This window comes from Rhinolophus hipposideros (genome assembly GCF_964194185.1).
Source record: "Rhinolophus hipposideros genome assembly, chromosome: 6".
In the NCBI taxonomy this organism is placed as follows: Eukaryota; Metazoa; Chordata; class Mammalia; order Chiroptera; family Rhinolophidae; genus Rhinolophus; species Rhinolophus hipposideros.
In genome coordinates, this window is record NC_138052.1 from 29,642,514 (window position 1) to 29,667,612 (window position 25,099).

A 25,099-nucleotide genomic window follows, 5' to 3' on the forward strand; every position below is an offset into this window, starting at 1 on the left:
TGTTACCAGTTTCTAACTTGATTCCATTGTAGTCTGAAAACATAGTTTGTATAGTTTAAATTATTGTTAAGTTTTTTTTAAATTTATAATATGGTTCAGAATATATTCTGTTTTGACAGTTCCCTTTGAACATGAAAAGGTGGCTGCTGCCTTTGATGGGTGGAGTAGTCTATAAGTCAAGTTAGATAGTAGTGTTGTTAAAGTTTTATGTATCTGCTGATTTTCTGTGTACTTGTTTTATCTGTTATTAAGAGTGTGGTAATAAAATCTCTGTAGTTGTGGATTTGTCTATCCTTGAAGTTATGTTAGTTTTCTTTCACGTGTCTTGAAGCTCTGTAGTTAGGTGCATAAATGGGTAGTGGTTATGTCCTTTTGACTAATTGACCCTTTAAGCATTTTGAAATAAACTCCTTAATCCCGGTTGATATTCTTTGATCTGAAATGTATGTCAGATTTATTATGATCACACTAAGTCTCTGACTAGTGTTAGCATGGTATGTTTCTCCCCCTCCTTGCTTTTACCCTATGTCTTTATATTTAAAGGGCACTTATTATTGGTAGCATGTGACTGGGTCTTATTTTTTTCAGTCCAGTCTAGGAATCTGTTTCTTAATTGTGGTATTTAGACTTTTTACATTAAATGTTTTTGTTTTTTAATTAAGACTATTTTCTAAAGAGCGTTTTTAGGTTCACAGCAAAATTGAGGGGAAGATACAGAGATATCCCCCTAACCTACCCTGTCCCCACATGTACAGCCTTTCTTGTTATCAGCATTCTTCACCGGAGTGGTACAATTGTTACAATTAATGAAACAATATTGACAAACCATAATCACCTAAGTCCATCGTTTACATTACAGTTCACTTTCGGTAATGTATGTTCTATGGGTTTGAACAAATGTATGAAGACATGTATCCATCCTTGTGGTATGGCACAGAGTATTTTCACTGCGCTAAAAATCCTTGGTGCTCTACCTGTTTATCACTCTGGATCCCACCAACCCCTACAACCACTAATAGTTTTACTGTCTTCGTTGTTTTGCATTTTGCAGAATGTCATATAGTTGTAATCATACAGTGTGTAGCCTTTTCAGATTGGCTTCTTTCTCTTACTAATGTGCATTTAAGTTTCTTCCGTTTCTTTTCATGACTTGATAGCTCATTTCTTTTTAGCATTGAGTAATGTATTCCATTGTCTGGATGTACCACAGTTTATCCATTCGCCTACTGAAGGACGTCTTGGTTGCTTCCAAATTTTGACAATTATGAATAAGGCTGCTATAAATATCCAAATTCAGGTTTTTGTGTGAACGTAAGTTTTCAGCCTCTCTGAGTAAATACCAAGGGGGCACAATTGCTGGATTGTATGGTGAGAGCATGTTTCCTTTGGTAAGGAGCTGCCAGCCTGGCTGTACCATTTTGAATTCCTACCAGTAATGAATGAGAGTTTCTTCAGGTTGTCAGTGTTCTGGATTTTGGCCATTCTAATGTGTAGTGGTACCTCATTGTTGTTTTACTTTGGTTTTCCCTGTGATACACAAGGTGGAGCACCTTTTCATATGCTTATTTGCCATCTTGTTTGTCATTTGATGAAGTGTTTGTTAAGATCTGACCCATTTTTTTTTTTAATCAGGTTGCTTGTTTTCTTGCTGAGTTTTAAAAGTTCTTCATATTTTGGATAACAATGCTTTATCGGATATTTTTTCTTCGTCTGTGGCTTATCTCCTTATTTTTTTGAGATTGTTTTTCACTGAGCAGAAATTTTTAATTTCAACGAAGTCTAATTTATCAGGTATTTCTTTTGTGGATGGTGCCTTTAGTGCTATATCTAAAAAGTCATTGCCACATCCAAGGTCATCTAGGTTTTGTCCTGTTTTCTTACGGTTTTATAGTTTTGCATTTTATGTTTAGGTCTGTGATCAATTTTATGTTAATTTTTGTGAAGAATGTAACATCGGTGTCCAGACTTTTTTTTTTTTTTTTTTTTTTTTGGCATGCGGATGTTCAGCCCAAGCACCATTTGTTGAAAATACTTGTTCTGTTGTATTGCCTTTGCTTCTCTGTCAAAGAGGATGTATTTATGTGGCTCTATTTCTGGGCTTTCACTTCTGTTCCATTGATCTACTTGTTTCCCCAATACCACCTTGTATTGATTACTGTGGCTTTATAAGTCTTGATGTCAGGTAGTGTCAGTCTTCCAACTTTGTTTCTCTTTTTCAATATTGTGTTGGGTAATCTAGGTTTGCTTCTCCATGTAAACTTTAGAATGAGTTTGTCAATATCCACAGAATAACTGCTGGGATTTTGTTTAGGATTGCATTGAATCTGTAATATCAAATTGTGAAGAACTGTCATCTTGATAGTTTGAGTCTTCCACTTCATGAACATGGAATAGCTCCCCATTTATTTAGTTCTTCTTTGATTTTGTTCATCAGCATTTTATGATTTTTCCCCTGTAGATATTGTGCATGTTTTATTAGACTTACACCTAAATATTTCATTTTAGGTGATGCTAATGTAAATGGTATTGTGTTTTAATTTCAGATTCCACCTGTTCGTTGCTGGTACATAGGAAAGTGATTTACTTTTGTATGTTATCCTGAATCTTGCAACCTTGTTATAAATCACTTGATTAGTTCCAGAAGTTTCTTGTCAGTTCTTTCAGATTTTCTACATAAATGATCATGTCATCTGCCAACAAAGACAATTTTATGTCTTCTTTCCTACTCTGTGTACCTTTTATTTCCTTGTCTTATTGCATATGCTAGAACTTCCAGTACGCTGTTGAAACACAGTGGTAAGAAGGGATATCCTTGCCTTGTAAATGATTTTAGTGGGAAAACGTCAAGTTTCTTGTCATTAACCATGATGCTGATATTTCTGTAGATATTCTTTATCAAGTTTGGGAAGTTCTTTATTTCTTGTTTGTGGAAATTTAGTATGATTTTTGATATGGTTAGGTTTCATTCACTCTGTCATCTTACTGTTTTCTGTTTGTTTCTTCTGTTTTTTGTTCCTTTTTCCTTTTGCCTTCTGCTTTTTGTTCCTTTTTCCTCTTCTTTTGCCTTCCGTGTGTGTGTGTTTTAATTACATTTTATTTCTCTTTTTGGCTCATTAGCTATAACTTATTTGTTGTTTTACTTTAGTGATTGCTTTAGGGATGTGATTCTCCATGGGGTCTAATTTATTTCCCAGAGGATACTTCATAATGTTTGAAAAGATTTCTGGTTTTCACAACTTGGGGGATGCTACCAATATCTCCTGGGTTTATGTCAGGGATACTGCTGAACATCCTACAACGCACAGTGCAGCCCCCACAGCAAAAGTTTATCTTGCCAAGAATGTCACCAATGCCAAAGTGAAAACCTCTGATTTGGGATTTATTATGTACGTCTTTATTTAATCACAGCCTAACTTCAAGTGATATACCACTTATGTATAGTGTAAGAACCTTACAGTAACGTACTTCCATTTGTCTCTGCCCAGCCTTATGCTGTTTTCATATGTAATAATAATCTTATTTTTATTTAAACAGCCAATTATTTTTAAATACTTTTTTTAAGTGATTTTTATTGATTAAAAATCTACTCCATAGGCAGAGCAGAGGTTGCCTCCAAGCGAGAGACAGCCTGAATACTTTTAAATAACATGAAAAAGATGTATATATTTACCTTTCTGTAGTTATCACTATTCCGCTATTCATCAATTTGTCTTATGTCCAGACTTCTATCTAGTGTCATTTTCCTTGTTACCAAAAGATTTAACATTTCTTATAATGCGGATCTGCTACTGATAAATATTTTCAGCTTTCGTATGTCTGAAAAATGTGTTTTGTTTCACCTTTTGTGTGTGTGTAGTAAAGCACATAACAAATTTATCCTCTAAATCTATAAATGTACATTACAGTATTAACTGTGTGCAGATTTGTTACACAACAGATCAGTAAATTCGCCTTTGATTTTGAAAAGATGTTTTTGCTGGATATAGAATTCTAGGCTCGCGGTATTTCAGTTCTCTAAAAATGGTGCTCCCATCTCCTCACTTGCATTGTTTCTGATGAGAAATCCAATGTCATCTTTATTTCTCTGTATGTAGCAGTTTTGTGTGTATGAGTGTGTGTGTGTGTGTGTGTGTGTGTGTGTGTGTGTGTGTGTCTGGTTGGTGGTAACAGGTGCTCTTCTGACCCTGAGTGACAGGCTCCTTTTCCTCTAATGCTTTGGGATAATTCTTTCTCCAGTGTCAGGTAGTTTCTTCACAGACACGTGCTAATGAGTACTCTGCTGAATATTCCAGGGAACCCTCTGCAAATTTCCTGGGTTCTCTCTCTGCAGTTCTTTCCTTTTTGGTACTTTGTGCTGTGAACTTCAGGGGCCTTCGTCTTCCAGACTCTTATTTCTGTCTCTTCCACTCATGAAGTCTTCTAGGCTCTGCTTCAGTTCGCTTTTGCTCCACACATGGAAACACTTTCAAGGCAGTGAGCCTGGGCTTAGGCAATTGTAGGGCTCACCTTGTTTTATTTTCCTTCTTTCAAGTATTATTGTCCTTATTGCTGGGTGTCCAGTGTCTGGAAAACCATTGTTTTAAATTAACTCTTTGTCACATTTTTTGTTGTTGTTGCTTCAGATAGAAGGGTGGATTCATTCCGTCACTTCATCCTTTTTTTTCCCTTTTTTTTTATTGTGGTGATGTTCACAAACATAATTCACTATATTAAACTGTGTAATTTCATGGATTTTGTATGTTCACAGTGTTGTGCAATGTCACAATTTTGTTTCAGAACTTTATCACCCTGAAAAGAAACCCATGCCCATTAGTCACTCTCCATCCTGCTTCCCCACCACCACCACCAGTCTCCAGCAACCACTAATACACTTTCTTTCTCTCTGGAGTTCTCTGTTTCTATACATTTTCTATAAATGGAATTATGCAATATGTGGCCTTCTTTTACATTATTGTATCATAGTTTTTAAAAGTACCCCCATCTTGTAGCATACACCAGTACTACATTCCTGTTTATGGCTGAATAATATTCCATTGTATGTTTCATCTTTCTTGGAGCGGAAGTCTGATACTGAAACCTTTTAACTGGTTTCTGCTGCCTCTTCTCTTTCACTTATAGTCTGTGTTTGACTTCTCCGGGTAATTTAAATATGCTGCCATGGCTGCGAATTTGATTTAGAAAGTACTAGGAGAAAAGCAGGTTTAAATAGAATAGGATAAGGACTTATCTAGAGTCTTTTTTTTTTTTTGTCTTTCTCCTCTTGTCCTGTCTTTGATTTTGAAAGAGATACCAGATCAATTTATGTAGCTTTAAATATTGGCACTGGTTGCTTTCTGTGATATGTACTCAGTAAATTTTAGAAAATATAGGTAGAGAAGAAAATAGAGACTACCTATAATTTTACTACCTAATACTTTGGCACATTTCTTTCCAGCTTTTTTTAATTTTTATTTTTTATTTTACTTTTTAATTCCTCATTTATGCGTCCCATCACTTATCATGTATTTACCTTACTATGTTTGAGATTATACTCAATATGTGATTCTGTGTCCTGCTTTCTACTTAATGTATAAGAATTTTCAAATATCATTATATTTCAAGAAGTTTTAAATGGCAGTGTATGAGTCAATCATAGGGATATACTAAATTATAATTATTCCACTATTGCAGGTAATTAGGTTTCCAGTTTTACTGATTATAATTATTGTATAAATGATAGATTAACTGTTGGAAAGATTTTTAAGCCTTAGGAACGTATTACTAAACTGTTCTCCAGAACATGCCAATTTATCACATTTACTAGCACGCATTCTTGAAAGTGTGATCACAATTTCACCAGCATTGTAAGTATTGCCATTCCAGCATGTTTTGTTTGTTAAATATTTGTTTACCTCACAAGTTATTTTTTTTAGATTTTAAAGATTAATTTGACTGAAGTATGTTATGTATAGTATAAAGCATTTATTTTGTATATGTTTCTGTGTTTTAATAAACAAATATACCAGTGTAACCAGCACTCCAAAGAGGAAGTAGAACATTTTCATTCCCTACATTGTTTCCTTTGACCCTTTTACAGTCATATCCTCCACCCCCATTTCAGGCAACTACTGATACGATTACAGTCACTATAGATTACCGTATTTTGCAGTGGATAATGCGCACCCACGTTTTTGGCCCAAAGGTTCGGGAAAAAAATCTTTCGTTTTAGTTTCTTAATTCAAATTTTTATTTGTTTACATTTAGGCACTTGTTTTTTGTTATAAAGGAATTTTAGTATTTTTAATGTATAAGAAGTTTTATGTAACAGATAATTACAAAACATGCGAACAGATACAAGGTACAAGAAATTTTATGTACCGGTAACAAATTTCCAATATTTATGCATCGTAGAAGGCCAAGAACTCTTCATCGTTGCAGGTTCGTTGTAAATTCAACCAAACCGACAACCATATTCCAGGGTATTGTTTTGTATATGGATATCATTGATTTCTTGAGTTACAGTTTTAACTCATAAGCATAAATAAAGGAATGAAAAACGTATAGATACAGAATTAGTACTACCCATGTATAATGCACAGCCTAATTTTTCCCTCACAAATTTAGGCAAAAAAGTGCACATTATACATGGCAAAATATGGTAGTTTTGTCTGTTCTCAAACTTCATATAAAGGGAACCATACAGTTTGTAGCCCCTTGGGTCTGGTCGTTGCTCAATACACTTTTGAGATCCTTGTTGTGTGTGTGACTATAGTTTGTCCCACCTCCTTTTTTTCTTTTACTTAAGTGGTATTCCATTGAGTGACTGTATTCACTCTATTCATCTGTTGATGTGCATATGTATTGTTTCCAGTTTTTTGCTATTTTGAATAAAATGTCAGTTAACATTTATGTGCAAGTTGTTTGTGGACATGCTTTTCACTTTTCATGTAGATACTTAGCAATAGGATTGGTAGGTCATGTGATAAGTGTATGTTTAACCTTTTTTACAATTTTGAATACTATTTATTTTTATTTTATTTATTTTTGTATTAGTTTCAGGTGCACAAGACAAAGTAATACTTAGACGTTTATCATTTATATCCCTCATACTGTGTGAACCGCCCTCCCCCCATCCACTACCCCTCTGACATCACAGAGTCATTACATTTCCACTGTCTCTTCCTAATGCTGTACCCCGCTTCTTGTAAGTATATACATACATATATATATACATGTATATACATGTATACAATATACATATATACATATATACAAACTTGTAGTTGACATTCATTATTGTTCAGCTTCAGCATCAGGTGTACAGTGCAGTGATCAGGCATCTACATCATCCCTGAGGTGGTCTCCCTAATGCGACAAGTGTCCATCGGATACCCTACAGAATCTTTACAACATTATTGATTACGTTCCCCAAATTTGTATTTACTTTATACGAAATTGTCTAACAGTTTTCCAAAGTGGTGCTGTCATTTAACACTCAACAGTTGGTGTGGTCAGTTTCTTAACTTCAGTCATTTGGTGAATGTGTAGTTAAAACTTTCTTTGGTTTTATTTTGTATTTTCCTGATACAGAGATTTTGAGCATCTTTTAAGGTATTGGTCATCCTGTATCTTTTTGTGAACTGTTTAAATCATTGACCCACTTTCCTTATAAATTGGGTTGTTTCCTTATTATTGAGTTATGTATATATTCTGCATACAAGGTTTCTCATATATATATTATGAGTATTTTTCCCTAATGTAGTCTGTCTTTTTGTTTTCTTAAGAATGTAATTTGAATAGCACAATTTTTGAATTTTGAGGAAGTTGTTTATTAAGTCTTCCATTTATAATTTGTGATTTTTATGTCGTCAGAAATATTTTCCAAATCCAGAGCCACTAAGAATTTTCTCCTGTGTTTTCTTATAGATGTTTTATAAATTTAGGCTTTATGTTTAGGTCTGTGATCTATTTCGAGTTAATTTCTGTGTATCGTGTGAGGTAAGAGCCTTAGGCTCATTTTCCCCCAACTCATGTCCAGACCATTTGTTGAAAAGACTATCCTTACCCTCATTTAATTCCCTCGTTAATTGGTACCTCTGTCTAAAGTTCATTACCTGTGTGTGGGGGGGTTCTATTTCTAGACTCCTTTTATTTCCATTGCTTTATATGTTCATCCGTATGCCAGTAACACACTGGTGATTGATTTAGCTTTGTAATTTAGTGTGTAATCAAATTATATATATTTTTTCAAGATTGTTTTGACTGTTCTATTTCTTTTGCCTTCCCTAATGAATTTAGAATCAGCTCCTCCTTTTCTGTTTTTTGTTTGTTTTTTCATTTTTTTAAATGTCGGGATTTTGATTGGGATTATGATGAGTCTAGATCAATTTAGGGGAAACCTTACCTGAGAAAGTTTTGGGTTTTTTTTTTTTTATCATTATTGAGCCTTGGGATTTATGAACATGTTATATCTCTCCATGTATGTTTCTGTGCAAGTTTTGCAAACACTTTGTTAAGCTGATCCCTAAGTATTGAGTTCTGATGCTGTTGTAAATGATACTGCTTTCTATTTCCGGTTTTCAGTTGCTGGTATATAGAAATACAGTTGAATTTTTATTACTGATTATCAATCTTGTTCAGTTCACTTTGTAGTTCTGTCAGCTCTGTTAAGATGCCTTAGGATTTTCTCCCTGCAAGATCATATCATGTGCAGGTGGTTTTACTTCTTCATTTCCAATCTGTATGCCCTTATTTTTTTCCTTCCCTCACTGCTAGGACGTCTGGTAAAGTGTGGACTAGAAGTGGTGAGAACAGACTGCCATGGCTTGTTTTTGATCTTAGAAGGAAAGCATCCAGCCTTTGACCATTAAGTATGATTTTAGCTGTAGGTTTTTCGGTAGGTGCTTGCCCTTTATCTGGTTGAGGATATTCTTTCACAGAATTTTTTGTTATGAATGGGTGTTGAAAAGGGTTTTAATTGTCAGAATTTCTAAATTTTTTTAAATTCTCTTTTTAAAATTCCACTATATTGAATGTTCTACCTTTGTGATGTTTTAATAAAAACGAGAAACTCTTATTCCTTACAGTGTGCGATGGACTATTCTGAACACCTTAGTAACTTATATAATCATCTCGACAATCCTTTGAAGTATATGTTTAAGTTTTACAGGTGAGACACATCATTATTTGCCAGAGGAACTTAAAAATTCCTTTTTTTCTCGTTCCTTTCATTGTAGATATATGAATATTTCTAATAAGTGACGTTTATTTGTTGTTTCTCTTTGCATTCTATTTTGGGTTCTCTCCCCATCCTTGTTGATTTTAAGTATTTTTAGAGCATGTGAAACACTAACATGGTTATAAAATTCAAAACTACAAAGAGTATGTGCTCAAAGAGTTGTCACTTGCTCCTTATACTTTCTACTCCATCCATAATGCCCCAATTCTTTGTGGTTCTTAATTAATATATGCTTAATTTTATGAAAGTTCCAGTGATACTTGTGAAAGAGGGGCACTGTGCACTGATAAATAAATGTACAATGTTGTGTAAATCCTTGCTTGTTTTTTGTTTACTTGATTTGCTTTATGCTGACTGGTATGTTAAAGATATTATTAGTGTGTCTTTATTAGTCCTTGCATATCCTGTAATCTTGCTTTATAAAATGGTTGCTATGTTATTTGATGAATATTCATAAATGTGCATGATACTCAAAATCTTTTTGCAAATTGTGGTTTTTCAGGTCATTCTGACTGCTCTTTGGTTTGAATTCAACTTGTCTGATATTAAGGTCTGCTTGTCTTTTTTATTGTCTTCCGTTACGTGATAAACTTTCATCTGTGCCTTAAATTTTACTCTTTCTGAACTGTGTATGTGTGTGTGTGTGTGTGTGTGTGTGTCTGTCTGTCTGTCTGTCTGGTATATACCATATAGTTGAGTCTTGGGTTGTGAGACAAGTTGAAAATGTATTTTTCGTTGATGGGTAGATGGTTACATTTATTGATATGATTTATTGATATTGATTTATTGATATGATTGAATATATTTGGTCTCAACTCTTTTAATAGTGTTTGATTTTTAAAAAAATACTGTTATAGGCTGTGTTTCTTTCGCTCTGTTTTTTGCTCTCTATCTGAAAAGATTACATTTGGTGTTTGAAAAGGTTTGTATTCTTTTTCATTCTCCCATTTTTTGTTGCATTGTTTCTACTTTAGGATGCAGATGTTTGTACATTAGTCTTCCAGCCTTTTCTCCATCTTTGAAGTGTGTGTCTGTACAATTTTGCTGAAGTTTTCCAGTCATTTCTTAGTTGGATGAAGCCAATATGAAGATGTACTACACTATCCAGTATGTAGCCACTAGTCGTTTGTGGCTGTTGAGCACTTGAAATACTGGCTAGTCTGAATTGAGGTACTCTATACATGTGAAAAAACACTAGGTTTTGTAAGACTTGTTATGGAAAAAAAAAAAGTAAAATATCCCAAACATTTTTGTACTGATTACATGTTGAAGTAATGTTTGGGGTATACATATTGTCTTAAAATGTTATTAAAATTAATTTCATCTATTTCTTGTTACTTTAATTGTGGCAGTTAGATAATTTAAATATATGGCTCACATTTGTGGCTTGCATTATATTTCTGTTGAACAGTACTGCCATTCCAGTGGATTCCTCAGAAATCTACAGAATTCCCTAAGTTCTTTCTGTATCCTTGATACTTGAAGGACAGCTTAGCTGGATGTAAAATTCTTGGTTCACACTTTTTGTTCACGAAGGTTTCTGAAAATGCTGCTTTGCATCGTATGTTGCTTTTGAAGTCTGATGTTTGTCAGATTCTTTGGGCTTCTAAGTTATAGTAATAATATATTAATTTATAATAATATTGTTACTTTTGTTTGGAGGCCTTGAGGATTTTCTTATTATTTTTGAAATAATTCTATTCAAATATATGTCAGAGTAGGTTGCTCTAGGTTGCTTTTGTCAGGTACTTTGTGAATTTTCTTATTTAAAAAACCTAATTTACCATTTTTACCATATTTAAGTGTACAGTACAGTAATGTTAACTATATGCAGTATTGTGCATATAGATGTCTAACACTTTTTTGATCTTAGAAAACTGAAACTACCCATTAAACAACTTTCCTTCCCCCCGCCCCCCCCAGCCCTTGGCAACCAACATTCTACTTTATATTTCTAATCATTTGACTACTTTAGGCCCTGTATAAATGAAATGATGCAGTATTGATCTTTTTGTAATTGGTTTATTTCACTTAGCATAATGTCCTCAAGTTTCACACGTCGTAGCACGTGTCCGAATTTCCATCCTTTTTAAAGGCTGAATAATGTTTCACTGCATATATATACCATATTTTGTTTATCCATCCATTTGGCGATAAACATATATATATATATATATATATATATATATATATATATATATACACATATATCTATATATACATCCAATATATCTTCATCCATTCAGAAGTAGGATTGCTGGAGCATATGGTAGTTCTATTTTTTTTTTTTTTAAAGATTTTATTGGGGAAGGGGAACAGGACTTTATTGGGGAACAATGTGTACTTCCAGGATTTTTTCCAAGTCAAGTTGTTGTCCTTTCAGTCTTAGTTGTGGAGGGTGCAACTCAGCTCCAGGTCCAGTTGCCGTTGCTAGTTGCAGGGGGCGCAGCCCACCATCCCTTGCGGGAGTCGAGGAATCGAACTGGCAACCTTGTGGTTGAGAGCCCACTGACCCATGTGGGAATCGAACCAGCAGCCTTCGGAGTTAGGAGCACGGAGCTCTAACCGCTTTAGCCACCGGGCCGGCCTGGTAGTTCCATTTTTAATATTAAGTCTTCCAGCCCATGAAAATAGGGTGTCTTTCTTTTCACCAACATCTTATCTAATTTCTTTCAACGGTGTTTTGTGGTTTTCAGTGTACAAGTCTTTCACCTCCTTGGTTGAATTAAGTTTATTTCTCAGTATCTTTTATTTGTGAGCCTGTTATGGGGTTGGTTTGTTAATTTCCTTCACAGATTATTCATTGTTAGTTTATAGAAACACAACTGACTTTTGTGTGTTGATCTGTCCTGCAACTTTGTTGAATTTTACTAGTTCTGACAGGTTTTTTGTGAAATCTTTAGGGTTTTCTACATAAAAGATTGTGTCATCTGTGGACAGAGATAGTTGTGCTTCTTCCTTTCCAATTTGGATGCCTTGTATTTCTTTTTCTTGGTAATTGCTCTCCCTAGGACTTAAGTTGATTAGAAGTGGTAAAAGCAGGCATCCTTGTTTTGTTCCTGATCTTAAAGGAAAACCTTCCAGTTCTTTACCATTGAGTTTGCTAGCTGTGGGCTTTTCATATATGGCCTTTATTATATTGAGGTAATTTCCTCCTGTTCATAGTTTGTTGAGTGTTTTTTTAATCATGAAAGGATGTGAATTTTGTCAATGCATTAGTTGAAATGATTGTGGTTTGTGTCCTTCGTTCTTTTATTATGGTGTATTACCGTGATCAATATTTGTTTCTGGCACATTGTTGCATTTCAGGAATAAACGCCACTTGGTCATGATGTATGGTTGCCATGCTGTACATTTTACATCCTTAGAATTCTATTAATCTTGTAACTGGATGTTTGTACCTTTTGACCAGTTTCACCCATTTCTCCTCTCTCATCCTCCTTCTTGTAGTCTTTTTGTCTGATTTTGATATGAGAATAATACTGGCGTTATAAAATGAGTTTGGAAGTTTTCTCCAATTTTTTTGGAAGAGTTTGAGAAGGATTTGTGTTAATTTTTTTAATGTTGATAGAATTCTCCAGTGAAGCCATCTGGTGGTGAGCTTTTCTTTGTTGGGAAGTATTTGATTACTGATTCAATATCCTTATTAGTTACAGGTTTGTTCAGATTTTTTATTTTTTCATCACTAATTCTTGATAGGTCATATGTTTCTAGAAATTTATGTGTTTTTCAGATTGTCTGACTCATTGGTGTGTAATTGTATTAGTCTCACGATATTTTTCATTTTCTGTGGCATAAGTTTTAATACTCTTTCATTTCTGATTTTTTGGTATTTGAGTTTTCTCTTAGTTTGTGTAGCTAAAGGTTTGTCAATTTTGTTGATCTTTCAAAACAACTTTTAATTTTGTTGATTTTTTTTCCCCTGTGTTTTTATTCTCTATTTCACTTATTTCTTCTCTAATATTTAGTATTTCTTTCGTTTTGCTAACTTAGGGTTTTATTTATCCTTTTTCTAGTTCCTTGAAGTATAAAGTTAGATTGTTGATTTGAGATCTTTTTGATGTAGGTTGAATTAGATTGTTGTTTTGAGATTTTCATTTTAATATAGGTCAGAATTTACTGCTCTAAACTTCTCTCTTGTTACTGTTTGCTGCATCCTTTAAGTTTTGTTATGTTGTATTTTTGTTTTCTGTCCCAGTATTTTCTGAATTACGATTTCTTTTTTGACCCCATTGATCAGAATAACATTTTTGCAGCTGCTTTTATGCATTTGAAATTGAGGAAATGTAAGGAAGATTACATGGAGGTGAGAAAAAGCAAGGTGGGGGTTGGATTATAGGATAGTTAGGAAGATTATGTGCTCTTTCTCTTCAAGGTGGTCACTCTTTAGAAGAAGGGGTCTGAAAGGTGGTCTCGCCTTAGAAGGAGGTGAACTGAAAGGGAACATTTCCATGAACAGGGCTTGCTTAAGGCAAAGATAAATAGACCTTGAAAGTTATATGCCTGGGGCATGACTGCCCCCCATGACGTGCCCAGTTAGGAATTTATGATCAGATCACCCTGTAAGATTACTTACCATAGAACCTCCTTTTTCGTTTACATATGTAGGTGCTCTGCTGTTCGGTATGCACGTGTCTATAATGGGTATAGCTTCTTGGTGAACTTACCCTTTTAGCGTTGCATCATGTCTTTATCATGTGACGGTATTTGAGTCAAAATCTTTTTGTCTGATACAAGTATGGCCACCGCTGCCTACTCTCTTCGTTACCATTTGTATAGAATATCTTTGCCATCTATTCATTTTCAGGTTTTGTATGTCCTTATATCTAAGGTGAGTCTCTTATAAACAGCATATAGTTGGATCTTGTTTCTTTTTAACCTGTTCAGTCACTGTTTTCTGATAGGTGAGATTTAGTCCATTTACATTTAAAGTATTTACTATTTCCATTTTGTTTTCTGTATGTCTTGTAGTTATTTTGTCCCTCTTTTCCTTTCTTGCTGCCTTCTTTTTGTGTTTCATTGATTTTTTTTTTTTTGTAGTGATAAGCTTTGATTCTTTTCTCATTTTTTTTGTGGGTATTTTCTTTGTGGTTACTATAGGGATTACATAAAACTTTGTATTCTGTAAGTCTATTTTAAATTGATAATTTACTTGGGATTTAAATTCAGTCTCACAGAAAAGCTCAAATCCTTTATAGCACCTTCTTCAATTTGTTATTGATATCACAAATTGCATCTTTTTATATTTTGTGTGTATTACATAATTTTGTATTTAATATTTATTTTGTTATTCTTTAACCTTTCAATTTTATGCATGAATTAAAAGTGACTTTTGCACCAATATTACAGTATTACAGTATTCTGTATTTGTCTATTTATTTACTTTTACCAGAGAGCTTTATGTTTTCGAATGCTTTCATGTTGGTGTCTAGTGTCCCTTTTTTTCCAACTTGGTGGACTCCCTTTAGCAATTCTTATAAGACAGGTCTAATAGTGATGAATGCCTCTGCTTTTCTGCTTGGTGTTTTTCCATTTTGGGAGGACGATTTTTCCAGATATAATATCTTGCTTTGCAGTTTTTTTCTTTTACTGTTTTGAATATATCATCTTTCTGACCTGTAAAATTTCTGATGATAAATTGCTCATAATCTTACAAGGGATCCTTCGTATGTGATGATTCGCTTTTCCCTTGCTGCTTTCAAGATTCTACCGTTGTTTTTGACATTTGACAATTTGGTTATAATGTGTCTTAGTGTGAGCTTCTTTGCGTTCATCTTAGTTGGCATTTTTTCAATTTGGATATCCCTTTCCTTCCCCAATTTAGGGAGTTTTCAGCTATTCTTTTAACAAGCTCTGTGTTGCCTTCTCTCTCTCTCTCTCTCCCTTTTGGGGGCTTCAGTAATGCATATATTTGTCTGTTGATAGTGGCATATATTTCCCTTAGATTGTCTCGTCCTCCTCCTCCTCCTCTTCCTCCTCCCCCCGTCCCTTCCCTCGCTCCCCCTCCCCCTCCCTCCTTTTACTTGATTTCAAATGACCTTTCTTTGAGTTCACTCATTCTTTCTTCTGCTTGATCACGTCTGCTGTTAAACTACTTTGGTGGATATTTCAATTCAGTTATCATCTTCAACTCCAGAATTTCTGTTTGGTTTTTTTATGTTTTCTAACTTTGTTGATATTCTCATTTTGTTCATGCATTGTTTTCCCTGATTTTATTTAGTTGTCTATTTTTGTTCTCTCGTAGCACGTTGAATTTTACTGAGATTAAACTTTGTTGTCTGATAATTCATATATCTCCATTTCTTTAGGGTCAGTTCTGGAGATTTATTTTATTCCTTTGGTTGAAACATATTTCCCTGTTTTTTCATGTGCCTTGATTTTTGCTGTAATTTGTACATTTGAAAAAACAGCCACCTCTCCCAGTTTTTATGAATTGGATTTACACCGGGGGAGACTTATCAATGAGCTCAGGTAGGGAGTCGGAAGCCCTTCAAACTTTTTTTTTCGTGGGGGGGTGATCAAACCATTTTATTGAGAACCTTCGGGGGAGGGTCGAAGGGCTGGGAGGACGATGAGATCCTAAGTCTTTGCCCGGGGTCTCTCAAGCTTCATGGCCGCCAAAAAGCCCCTCAGACTTTTTATAGAGATGCATCTTCTCTGGGCATGTGCATGTAATTTCTTAGAGAGGTTTGGTAGTTTCTTTTTCAGGAGCTTGTAACCCTTTGCTCCTTGTGGTGTCTGTCTGTGGTACTGCAAGTTCTCAGCAGCTGCAACAGGCGTGAGCTTTCTTTTGTTCTCCACAGCCCCCCAGGTATCCAAAGAATGCTGCTTCAGTCAGCCAGCCCTCTGAGTTAGGTGAGACAGAACTTAGTCCCTTGGGCTCCTCCCCAAAAAGCTGTAATGTTGGTTGCATATTCCATTCTTTTTCCCTCCCAAGGGAGAAGCAAGGTTTTTCCTCCTGATTGGGCTGAGCAGTGTCAAGATTCTGTCTGTGGGGGTACAGGCTCTCCAGTGCTATCCTGCTCTTTGGTGGGCTTTTTTGATACATAGATTCATATGTTTTCCATTTTGGGAGGGTATTGTTTTAAATATTAGTTCTGTTATATTTTTTTTTCTTTCAGATACTCCAATTATATTTATATCATTCCTTCTTTGTTTTGCATCCTACCATCTTCTTTCTTGTTCATTTTACTTTTTCTTTACCTCATTTTCATTCTCTTTGTTACTTGACAATCTTTATGCAGCACTTATGTTTTTGAGTGTATTTTGTTTGCACTGTCCTTTTACTAATTTTCGTCTTTATCTTTGAGATAATTGCCTTTTTCTTTCTTGAGTTCAGTTAATTCTTTCCATTTTTTCTGAGTCTTTTAGCCCCTTCTCTGATCTTAGATTTTGAGTTTCTGATTCACGGTGATTTTTTTCATATCCCTAAATGCTCATTTTGGGTATATTTAATTTAATTAAGCGTGGAGTTTTTCTTAAAGTTTTATTTTGCTCCTCCCCCACCTTCCAGATTGGAATTTATCATTAGGGGTGTAGTTGAATCTTGTTTTATGATTTTTTAACAATAACAATAGACTTAGTAAGTTTTCTTCGGTTCTTTTTTTTGTTGTAGATTTGGGTGGTTCACAACATTCTTACTTCAATGGCGCCCTCTTCTGTCTGTGTAGAATGATCTGCTCTTGAAGAATTGGCAGTGAAGGGCTTGTCTCATTTTGGCTGGTTCTAGCTAGTGTTTCAAAATCTCCATCATCTGGTTTTCTGAGGGACAGATGGGTTTTGTTTTTATTTTTTCTTTCTCTACAACGATTTTGAACTTCCTCTTTCAATTTTGATCTCCCAGAATTTTTCTACACCCTGTTTTGTGCTGATAGCTCATCTTTCATTTTCTTTGTCATTGCGGCTTTATAAGCTTCTTAGTTCTTTGCTATTAGTTTCTATTATAGGGAGGTAGGTAAATGTAGGCCTTTAGTCCTTTATCTTCAATTGGGAGTTTTGCATGTGAATTTTTAAAATACCAGTGAATAATCTTTGACTTTGTGTTCAGTCTAACTCAGCTGATAGATTTTGAAACCCAGCAAGTTGGGACATGAGCTTGACAAGATGGGAAAGAAACATACAAATATCTACCAGTGTAGTGATAGAGCCTTAGTTCACTCATCTCCAAAAAGAAAAAAATATGCATCTACCATGCGCCTTGCAGGGTTGTGCTTGGTACTTACTATGTATTACTAAAAGCCATGAATTATTTGGCTTTTAGTTTACTTTTAATGGCTTATCATGTAATTTCGCTTGTTACTAGGAAAAAGTATAAGATGCAGAGAATGTGTAATATCTCCAAAAAAAGAGAAAAAAATGTTTAGGTATAATATAGTAGGTTTCAAAAGGATATTTCAGGATGTTAATGTAACCAGGAGAAGTGATTTTGTGTATTGTGGTGGATAGTTCATTTAAGATGCAGAACTTTTATAACACTTTTTTTTTATTTAAGAAAGTAATACAGATTTACTATTAAAAATTCAGTAACTGTGAAAGGGCACACAATAAAATAAGGACCACCTAAATGGTTAACATTTTGTGGTATTTCCTGTATTCTTCTTGGCTCTTTTTTGTACATATGTATTCATTTTTATTTATATATACTATTTTATAACCTGTTTTAGGAGGGATCTAATTCCCTATTTGTTGCCATTTGGTTCTGTTTTTGGTATTATAAACAATGCCATGATGAGGATTGTCACGTAGTTATTGTTGTCCATTTGTTGCCTTTTGATGAATTCTGTGAGTGGAGTCGACTCGGTGGGTCAAAAGGATGCCTTCTTACAGAAAAGGAAATTGAGCAGTGCTTGATATTTAGTTATTTTAAAAACCCATGTAATCTCACCAACATATAAAGCAGCATATAAAAAGGAATCAACATTATTTCTGCCAACCTCTTCCCCTAATAAAAACAAATCAAAACTTTAGTAGTTCCAGGATTTTGTATGTTTGCCACTGGATACAGTTATTGTATAGAGCACAGGCCTCTAGCAGACATCATGTGTGTGTTTTTTTCTGGGTTGAGAGACTATCTGATAATCTGGGGGAAGGAAATGATAGCTGTGAATGTACTTTTAGAGCTAAGTTTGGTCTGTAAATTAAAGTGGGGGAGTGCCTTCATTTCTGGCTGCATGTCTGTCATCTGCCAGCTGTGTTAGTAACAAGAGGGTCATCTAGGATATGTTTTTAAGTTTTCTCATTTGTAAAATTAAAATAATATTAAATATGAGTTTGTTAAAGATGTATGTCAATAATTGGATAATGCTTAAAATGTTTTATTTATACTTAGGGGAAAGCCCAATATTGATCAAAAGAATCTCTTCAAATCAAAAGTGTGCCGCCAGTTAGCTCAGTTTCTTCTTGTCACCCACGTCTATAGATTATCAGCATTTCAAGTACATGGTCTTTCACCTTTACTTTGATGCCCTTTTCTAGTAAGTATGAAATAGTCAGGAACACTGGAGTCAGAGTCCTAAAATTTGACTCTCATATATCGTGTATCCCTGAAAATGAGACCTACCTGGGCAATCAGCTCTAGTTCGTCTTTTGAAGCAAAAAACGTAAGACTTGGTCTTATAGTAAAATAAGACTGGGTCTTATATAATACAATATAAAACTGAATCTTATGTTAATTTTTGCTCCAAAAGACGCATTAGAGCTGATGGTCGGCTAGGTCTTATTTTGGGGGAACATGGTATCCTACCACAACTAAGAGCAAATCACTTGTTTCTTGAGTCTAATTTACAAAGTGGGATAATATCTACTCTTATGTCCCAAGATTGTGAGGGGCTAATAAGCATGTGATTACGGATGTACTTTCAGAACTATAAAACATATAAATGTAGGGGCATTGCATATTGTATTAGATTAGTGCAAAAGTAATTGCGGTTTAAAAGGTTAAAAATAATTGCAAAAACCTCAATTACTTTTACACCAACCTAATACCACTAGGAGAGGTGAAGTGTCAGCAAGGTAATAGGAAAATATAGGCTTAACTAATGCTAGAAATTGCTTATTCAAGCAAGGCCTGACTTCCTAGTAGTTTCTTGATGCTGTTTGTGTGTGTTTGATCCCCTCACATTTAGTTAACTCACAAGTTTTTACTGCTAATTGATCCTAAGTTGATAATACTTGTATGGGGAAATGTATTTAGTACTCCAAGTTGGTATTCTACCTTGTCAAGGAAAACATACTTCTACCTGGCACTGAAAATGGTGAAACTCTTAAATGTAAGCCACCACCCACCTTCCCGTCCCTTTCCTCAGCTACTTCCCTTTCGTTGAATATCTCTGGGCTTTTGTCCGTTTTGGATCTTGTGTTTTCTCTGCCTGGCTTGTTTCTTCTTTTCCTCTTCTGCCTTACTAAATCCCTGTTGGATCCTAAAAGTCTAGTTTAGATTTTACTTTCTTTGTACATCTTTCTCTATCCTCCCAAGAGGAGTGATTGGAGAAGATATGCTTGTCGAGCTCAAACATGGCTGCACAGTTAGATATCTCCCTTCCATTAGCTAACTTCCTTAATGTAGAGTCTGTTTCTCATTCACTTTAAAATTCTCAGTGACAGGACTGATGTCTCCCAGGTGCTCTGAAATGTGTTGAAAGGATGACTAATGAAAAATACTTCTTAATTTATGCATTGCAGCGGAGCTGTACTCTTACAGATAAGGAAATCACAGAAGATCTCTTTTATGAGATGAGATTTTAAGGAATTTCAAAAGTAATCCACTGGATATTTAGGAACCTTAAGGAGAGGCAGCGTAGCTAGAATGAAGGATGAGAGGAGATAGACAGGAGGTAAGGTCACCGATATATAAGGCCTTATAAGTCACTGAGTGATTTTTAACCGTTAATCTAAATATGAAGGAAATCTATTGGGGGAGTAACATGACCTAATTTTCCTTCCACAAGGTAAACCTGGTTTGTTGCGAATGGTCCATAGTGGGTCAAGGGAGAAAGTACGCATTAAGTGATGGAGGTAATCAAGTTATTAGAATCTGGGTGTATTTTATAGGAACTTTTTGTTTAACTTTTGTTTAAAAATATTTCCTGCTGTGATACTAATATAGTCTGTTAAACATCATTTTATCTTTCTTTGAATTACCTAGAATTTTGTACTATTGAAGTTTCAGGTGTATAAATGTAGAAAATACTTAAAGTCTGTGATAAAAATTATTTTCCTGTCATTTGCATATTTATATTCTGGTGTTGGTGACAAACATCTTAATTTAGCAAACAAGGGATCAGTTTTCTTATAATTAAGATGTTAAGTTCTGGTTTGTGAATATGTATATATTTAATCATTTTTCAAATCCTGCTTATTAAAATTGTAATCATCTCAGGTGGTATCAGCATGAACATAGGTATTACAGGAGAACGATGGCAATGTTTTCTGTAGGTCTGGGGCAAAGGAGCTATTTGTAATTGATTCTTAAAGCACCTCGCAATTATTAAATACAGTAAAATTTAAATATAATTGTGCATTGGATTAACATTATTAAAACAACTTATGTTGTCTACTTTACGTTTTCCAGGAACATCATTTACAGCGAGCTATTTCAGCACAGCAAGTATTTAGAGAAAAAAAAGAGAGCATGGTCATTCCAGTTCCTGAGGCAGAGAGCAACGTCAGCTATTACAACCGCCTGTACAAAGGAGAGTTTAAGCAGCCAAAACAGTTCATTCACATTCAGCGTAAGTTGGTTAATTCATTGTTTTCTCTTATAGTTAATTTAAATTTATCAACTAGTGAAGATCCTTTTTCTCATATACACTAATTAATAAAAATGTGAAACATTAAAGAATAAAATCCTTCTGTGCTTGCTTCTGAACTTGGAGATTATTTTGTGTTAGGTGCATTTGAAACATTTGATGTTTATGTAGTATAGGATTTTGTATAGCACTTATACTTTATTATACAGCTAAAAGTTGGTGGATTACTATACCCCAATAAGATTTACTTTTAAAGGCCTAGTGGCTATACTGCCAATTAGATGTTAGTCTCCTGAAATTTTTTTAGATTTAGATCCTGCTTTCATCTAGTTTTTATAAAATTATGTCTGATTCTGCCTCGTTGGTACTCTTTATTTTTTTTAACCATTGTTACTATTTAAATGATTACCATCTCTTGCCTTAAAACTATTTCAGTATAATCTCCTGTGATATTTACTATCCCCATCTCCTGTCCATTCCCTCTTCTCATCTGTCTCTCCACAAAGCCCACCTGCACAACAGCGTCTTCCTGCAGTGTTGGTCTGACCAAATTACATTCGGGCTTAAAATCCTGTTGTTCTTTATTGTCTACAGTAGGAGTTTTTGGCGGATTCTGCAGAGAGATGCTACTGTTTTTTTTGGTATCTTGTCTAGCAGTGTTTAAAAAAACACCTTGGGTAGCTTGTTAAAAGTAGAAATTCCAGGACTCTGCTTCAGGCCTACCCGTCTGAGAATCTCTGGTATGCAACCTGGTAATAAGTATTTTTTTTAAAGTTTCCCAAGTAATTCTGAAACATCTCCAGATTTAGGACTGACTGTAAGATCTGTTTTTTGTTTTGTTTTTTCGATTTTGAGATGCACATTTTTAACTTGTCATCTTTAAAATGAGATTGCATCTTAAACTGCTATTGTCCTAGATTGAAGTCTGGTTTATCTTAAGAGCATTTACATTTGTTTCTGCCAGGCATCTGAGGACACTACCAAACTGAGACAATTTTAAATTCTTTGCTTGTTTGTTTTGTTTGTTTTTGGACCACACTGGTAGCTTTAGTTCAGATTGCACACAGGCTTCGAGCTTATTTCTCAGGGAATTTTCCTCCTTTCTTCTACCTAATGGTAAGTTGAGAAATACAAAGTTCTTTGCATTTCCTTTTTGCGTGGCCAGTTTATTTCTTTACCTTATCCTGATGTTGCTGTCCTTTGGTAGTATAGTTTTATGCAAGAGTATTCTATCAAACTTCTCAATAGACCCCAGCATAAAGGCTTTTTTCTTCTTACTGTACATAAAGTCATGTTGCATCTTGCAACTGATGGCAGTGTAGCTTTGACAGAATTCAGTAATAGTTGAATTCTCCAGTTTGAATACAAGATTTTTTGTGATTTGCTCCCTGACTGCTCTGTTAACCTCATTTCCTGTTGCTCTTCCCCTCAGTCTCTGTACCAAGGGAATAAATAAAATTATATACATTAGCCTTGTTTCACATTTCACAATTCCATGCATGTGCTGTTCAAATCTTTCCCATCCTATAGTTCATTTAAGCCCTAGCTCCCTTACGGAGCTTACCCTGAGTTTTCTCATTCTACCTCTCGTCTTTGCTTATTTCAGCATGTTGTACATCATCTCTCTATTAGAGGACTCACTATACATCATTGCAATTATTTATAACCATCCTTTCTTTCCTTTTAGACTGTGAGCTCCTTGAGGACAGGGAACTTTGTTTTTTCTCTTTGTATCTTTAAAGTAAGTGGCTCATAGATGCTCAAATGGTATGTTTGTTGACTGAATTGTTTTAAAAGAGCTTTTCAAAGGTCTTTACATGTCAGAACCATTTTCCAGAAACCCTTTTCTCTGAAGCATTCAAGAAAAACACACATGCAAAAATTATTTGTGATATGTTTCCTCTGTGTTCTTTGACTTTGAGTCCCTTCAGCTTGTTGAATTTGCCTTGTCTTTGTGTCAGGAAGGAGATAGCTGTTCACAATAGGAATTTTAAGAATTTCTTAAGCCAAAGTGTCCGATTTTTTTGTGTGTGTTTTAATAACAGTATAGCTGGACAACAGGACCATTTGTAAAAATCATTCTAGGAAACCAAGAACCAAGAAATTGAGTGTAATCCATCTGGGTCAGGCCCATTGGATACAATAAGCATTAATGTTGTGTTGGTTTTTTTCATTTCATTTTATTCTATTGTTAAAAAATGGAATGAAATAATAGAAAATTACTTTAACTTTTATCTTTTAGTCTATCAGCATGTACTACAAACTATACTATATATACAATGGCATACTGTACATATAGTTTTTTATTCTGCCTTTCTACTTACATTTTAAGTTTCTTGGGTTTTTATATAATCTCTTACTTCTATTTTCAATGTATACTTTCTTCAAATTGACAATCCACAGTTTGCTTACCTGTATGCCTATTATTGGCTTTAAGGTTATCCGTAATAAAATTTAAACTTGTTATCATTGAGGTTTTTTTTCAATGAAGGATTGAAAAATTGTTTTATGATATAACTTCTTTCTAAGCCCTTAAATACAGGAATTTCAGAAAATATTGCTGTGGACTTTTCCTTTTCTTCTTTTAATGATATATTTGAAAGACTCCCCATTTGCCTAGCTAACGGAAGACACTATAAACTTGGCACAGTGAGTGGCCTATTCAGGCCCATCTTGCTTGCCTGGCTTTGGCAGAAACCACCTCATTGGTCTCCGTGCTCGTCTTCATGCCTTGCGGAACCACTGTTGTCATTAGTACCCACTTGGAATTGTTCAAAAACTCGCTGCTGCCCTTAGGGTAAAATGTTAACATTTTTGCTTGATGTTGAAGACCCTCCTTTGTGCCTGTCTGGCCACAGTTCCCTGTGTGTTCTTCTACTGTGACACCAGCCTTATGAAAAGGGACAGTAGAGGATCTGCTTCCCTCTCCTGAATGTAAGCTCCTCAGGAACAGAAGTTTCATCTCAGTCACTATGTAATTTCATTGTCTCAATACGCTTTCTTCCCCAGTTCCTATAACTCGTCCCACTCAGCTACAGTAATGAGCTCTGGTTCGTGCCCTCCATAGTCCTTTACCTCTCTCCTTCACGTGTTAAAATATGACTTGTCCTGCACGTCTGGTCTCCAGGCCTACCTTTGGGAGCCTTTTCCCGAACCCTGTAAACACGCCCTTAGTGCTGTTTCCCTCACGCCACCTGTGGCATGTGCACGCCCTCAGTGTGGCATTGACCACTTGTCATTGTGATTACTTGTCCTGGTGCCTCACTAGGCGTAATGCTCTGTGAGAGCAGAGGCGGTTTTTCCTGTAGTTTCACTGCCTAGGATAGAACCTAGCATGTGGTTAGGTATGTAATTAAACATTTTCTGAATAAGTGAATGAGTGAATGGATGATTGAAGATAAAAGTGTACACATCATCGCATTTTTCAGATCTCGATTTTGTAGGACTCAAAATTATGCACCGGATCAAATATAAGAATAAAATTATTAGTGTGTACAGTGAACTGGAGAGACCCGCTGAGTGGATCCAAGGTAGAAATTAAAAGTGAGCTCTATTATTTACCAAAATACAATTTTAGGGCAATTAGTTTCTGCCGGGAAGGAGCTGGGAGTGGAATGAGTCCCGCTTTGGTAAGGATATGAGATAAACCTCGTTCCTTCCCGTCCCTTCAGTAGCAGTTCTCCTCAGTCCCCCATGTTGGTATTCTGGGGAGCTTATGTGATTGCACTGGGATATTCTGACCAGGTTGGAAGCATTTTGGAAGCACATAAACTTTGATGACCCAAGATACTCATTCCTCATGTAGGCTAATTCTGCACACTGATCAGTTGTGTGGCACATGTCCCAAATGCCGCCTCTGTTTTATTTACTGTCATAACAAAGTTACTTTGGATACTTCAACCCAGATGTTGTCATTCTTTAATTCTTTTTGGAGTTTAAGAACTTCATTAAATTCAGGGCCCAAGCTTTTCTCCTTAAGGAAATGGCTTTGTTTACATTGCATTAAGTTCTTTATTTTGACCTCCTGTGATCCCTTTTATTTAATATAATATTTTACAATTGACAATAAGTATCTCAGAATCTTAGACCACAAAGAAACTTGAGATATTTTGTAAGTATCTGAAGTTAGTTTGTG

General features: G+C 35.0%; 1 protein-coding gene across 4 annotated transcripts in view; it reads left to right on the plus strand.

Moving 5' to 3' along the window:
- EPC2 (enhancer of polycomb homolog 2) overlaps positions 1 to 25,099 on the plus strand; it is a 113,505-nt gene that overhangs the window by 18,435 nt on the left and 69,971 nt on the right. For all 4 annotated transcript variants that reach the window (XM_081052629.1, XM_081052630.1, XM_081052631.1 and 1 more), the window contains exon 2: positions 20,787 to 20,946. In XM_081052629.1, coding sequence (XP_080908755.1) covers positions 20,787 to 20,946 — 160 coding nt within the window. The remainder of the gene's footprint in view (positions 1 to 20,786; positions 20,947 to 25,099) is intronic.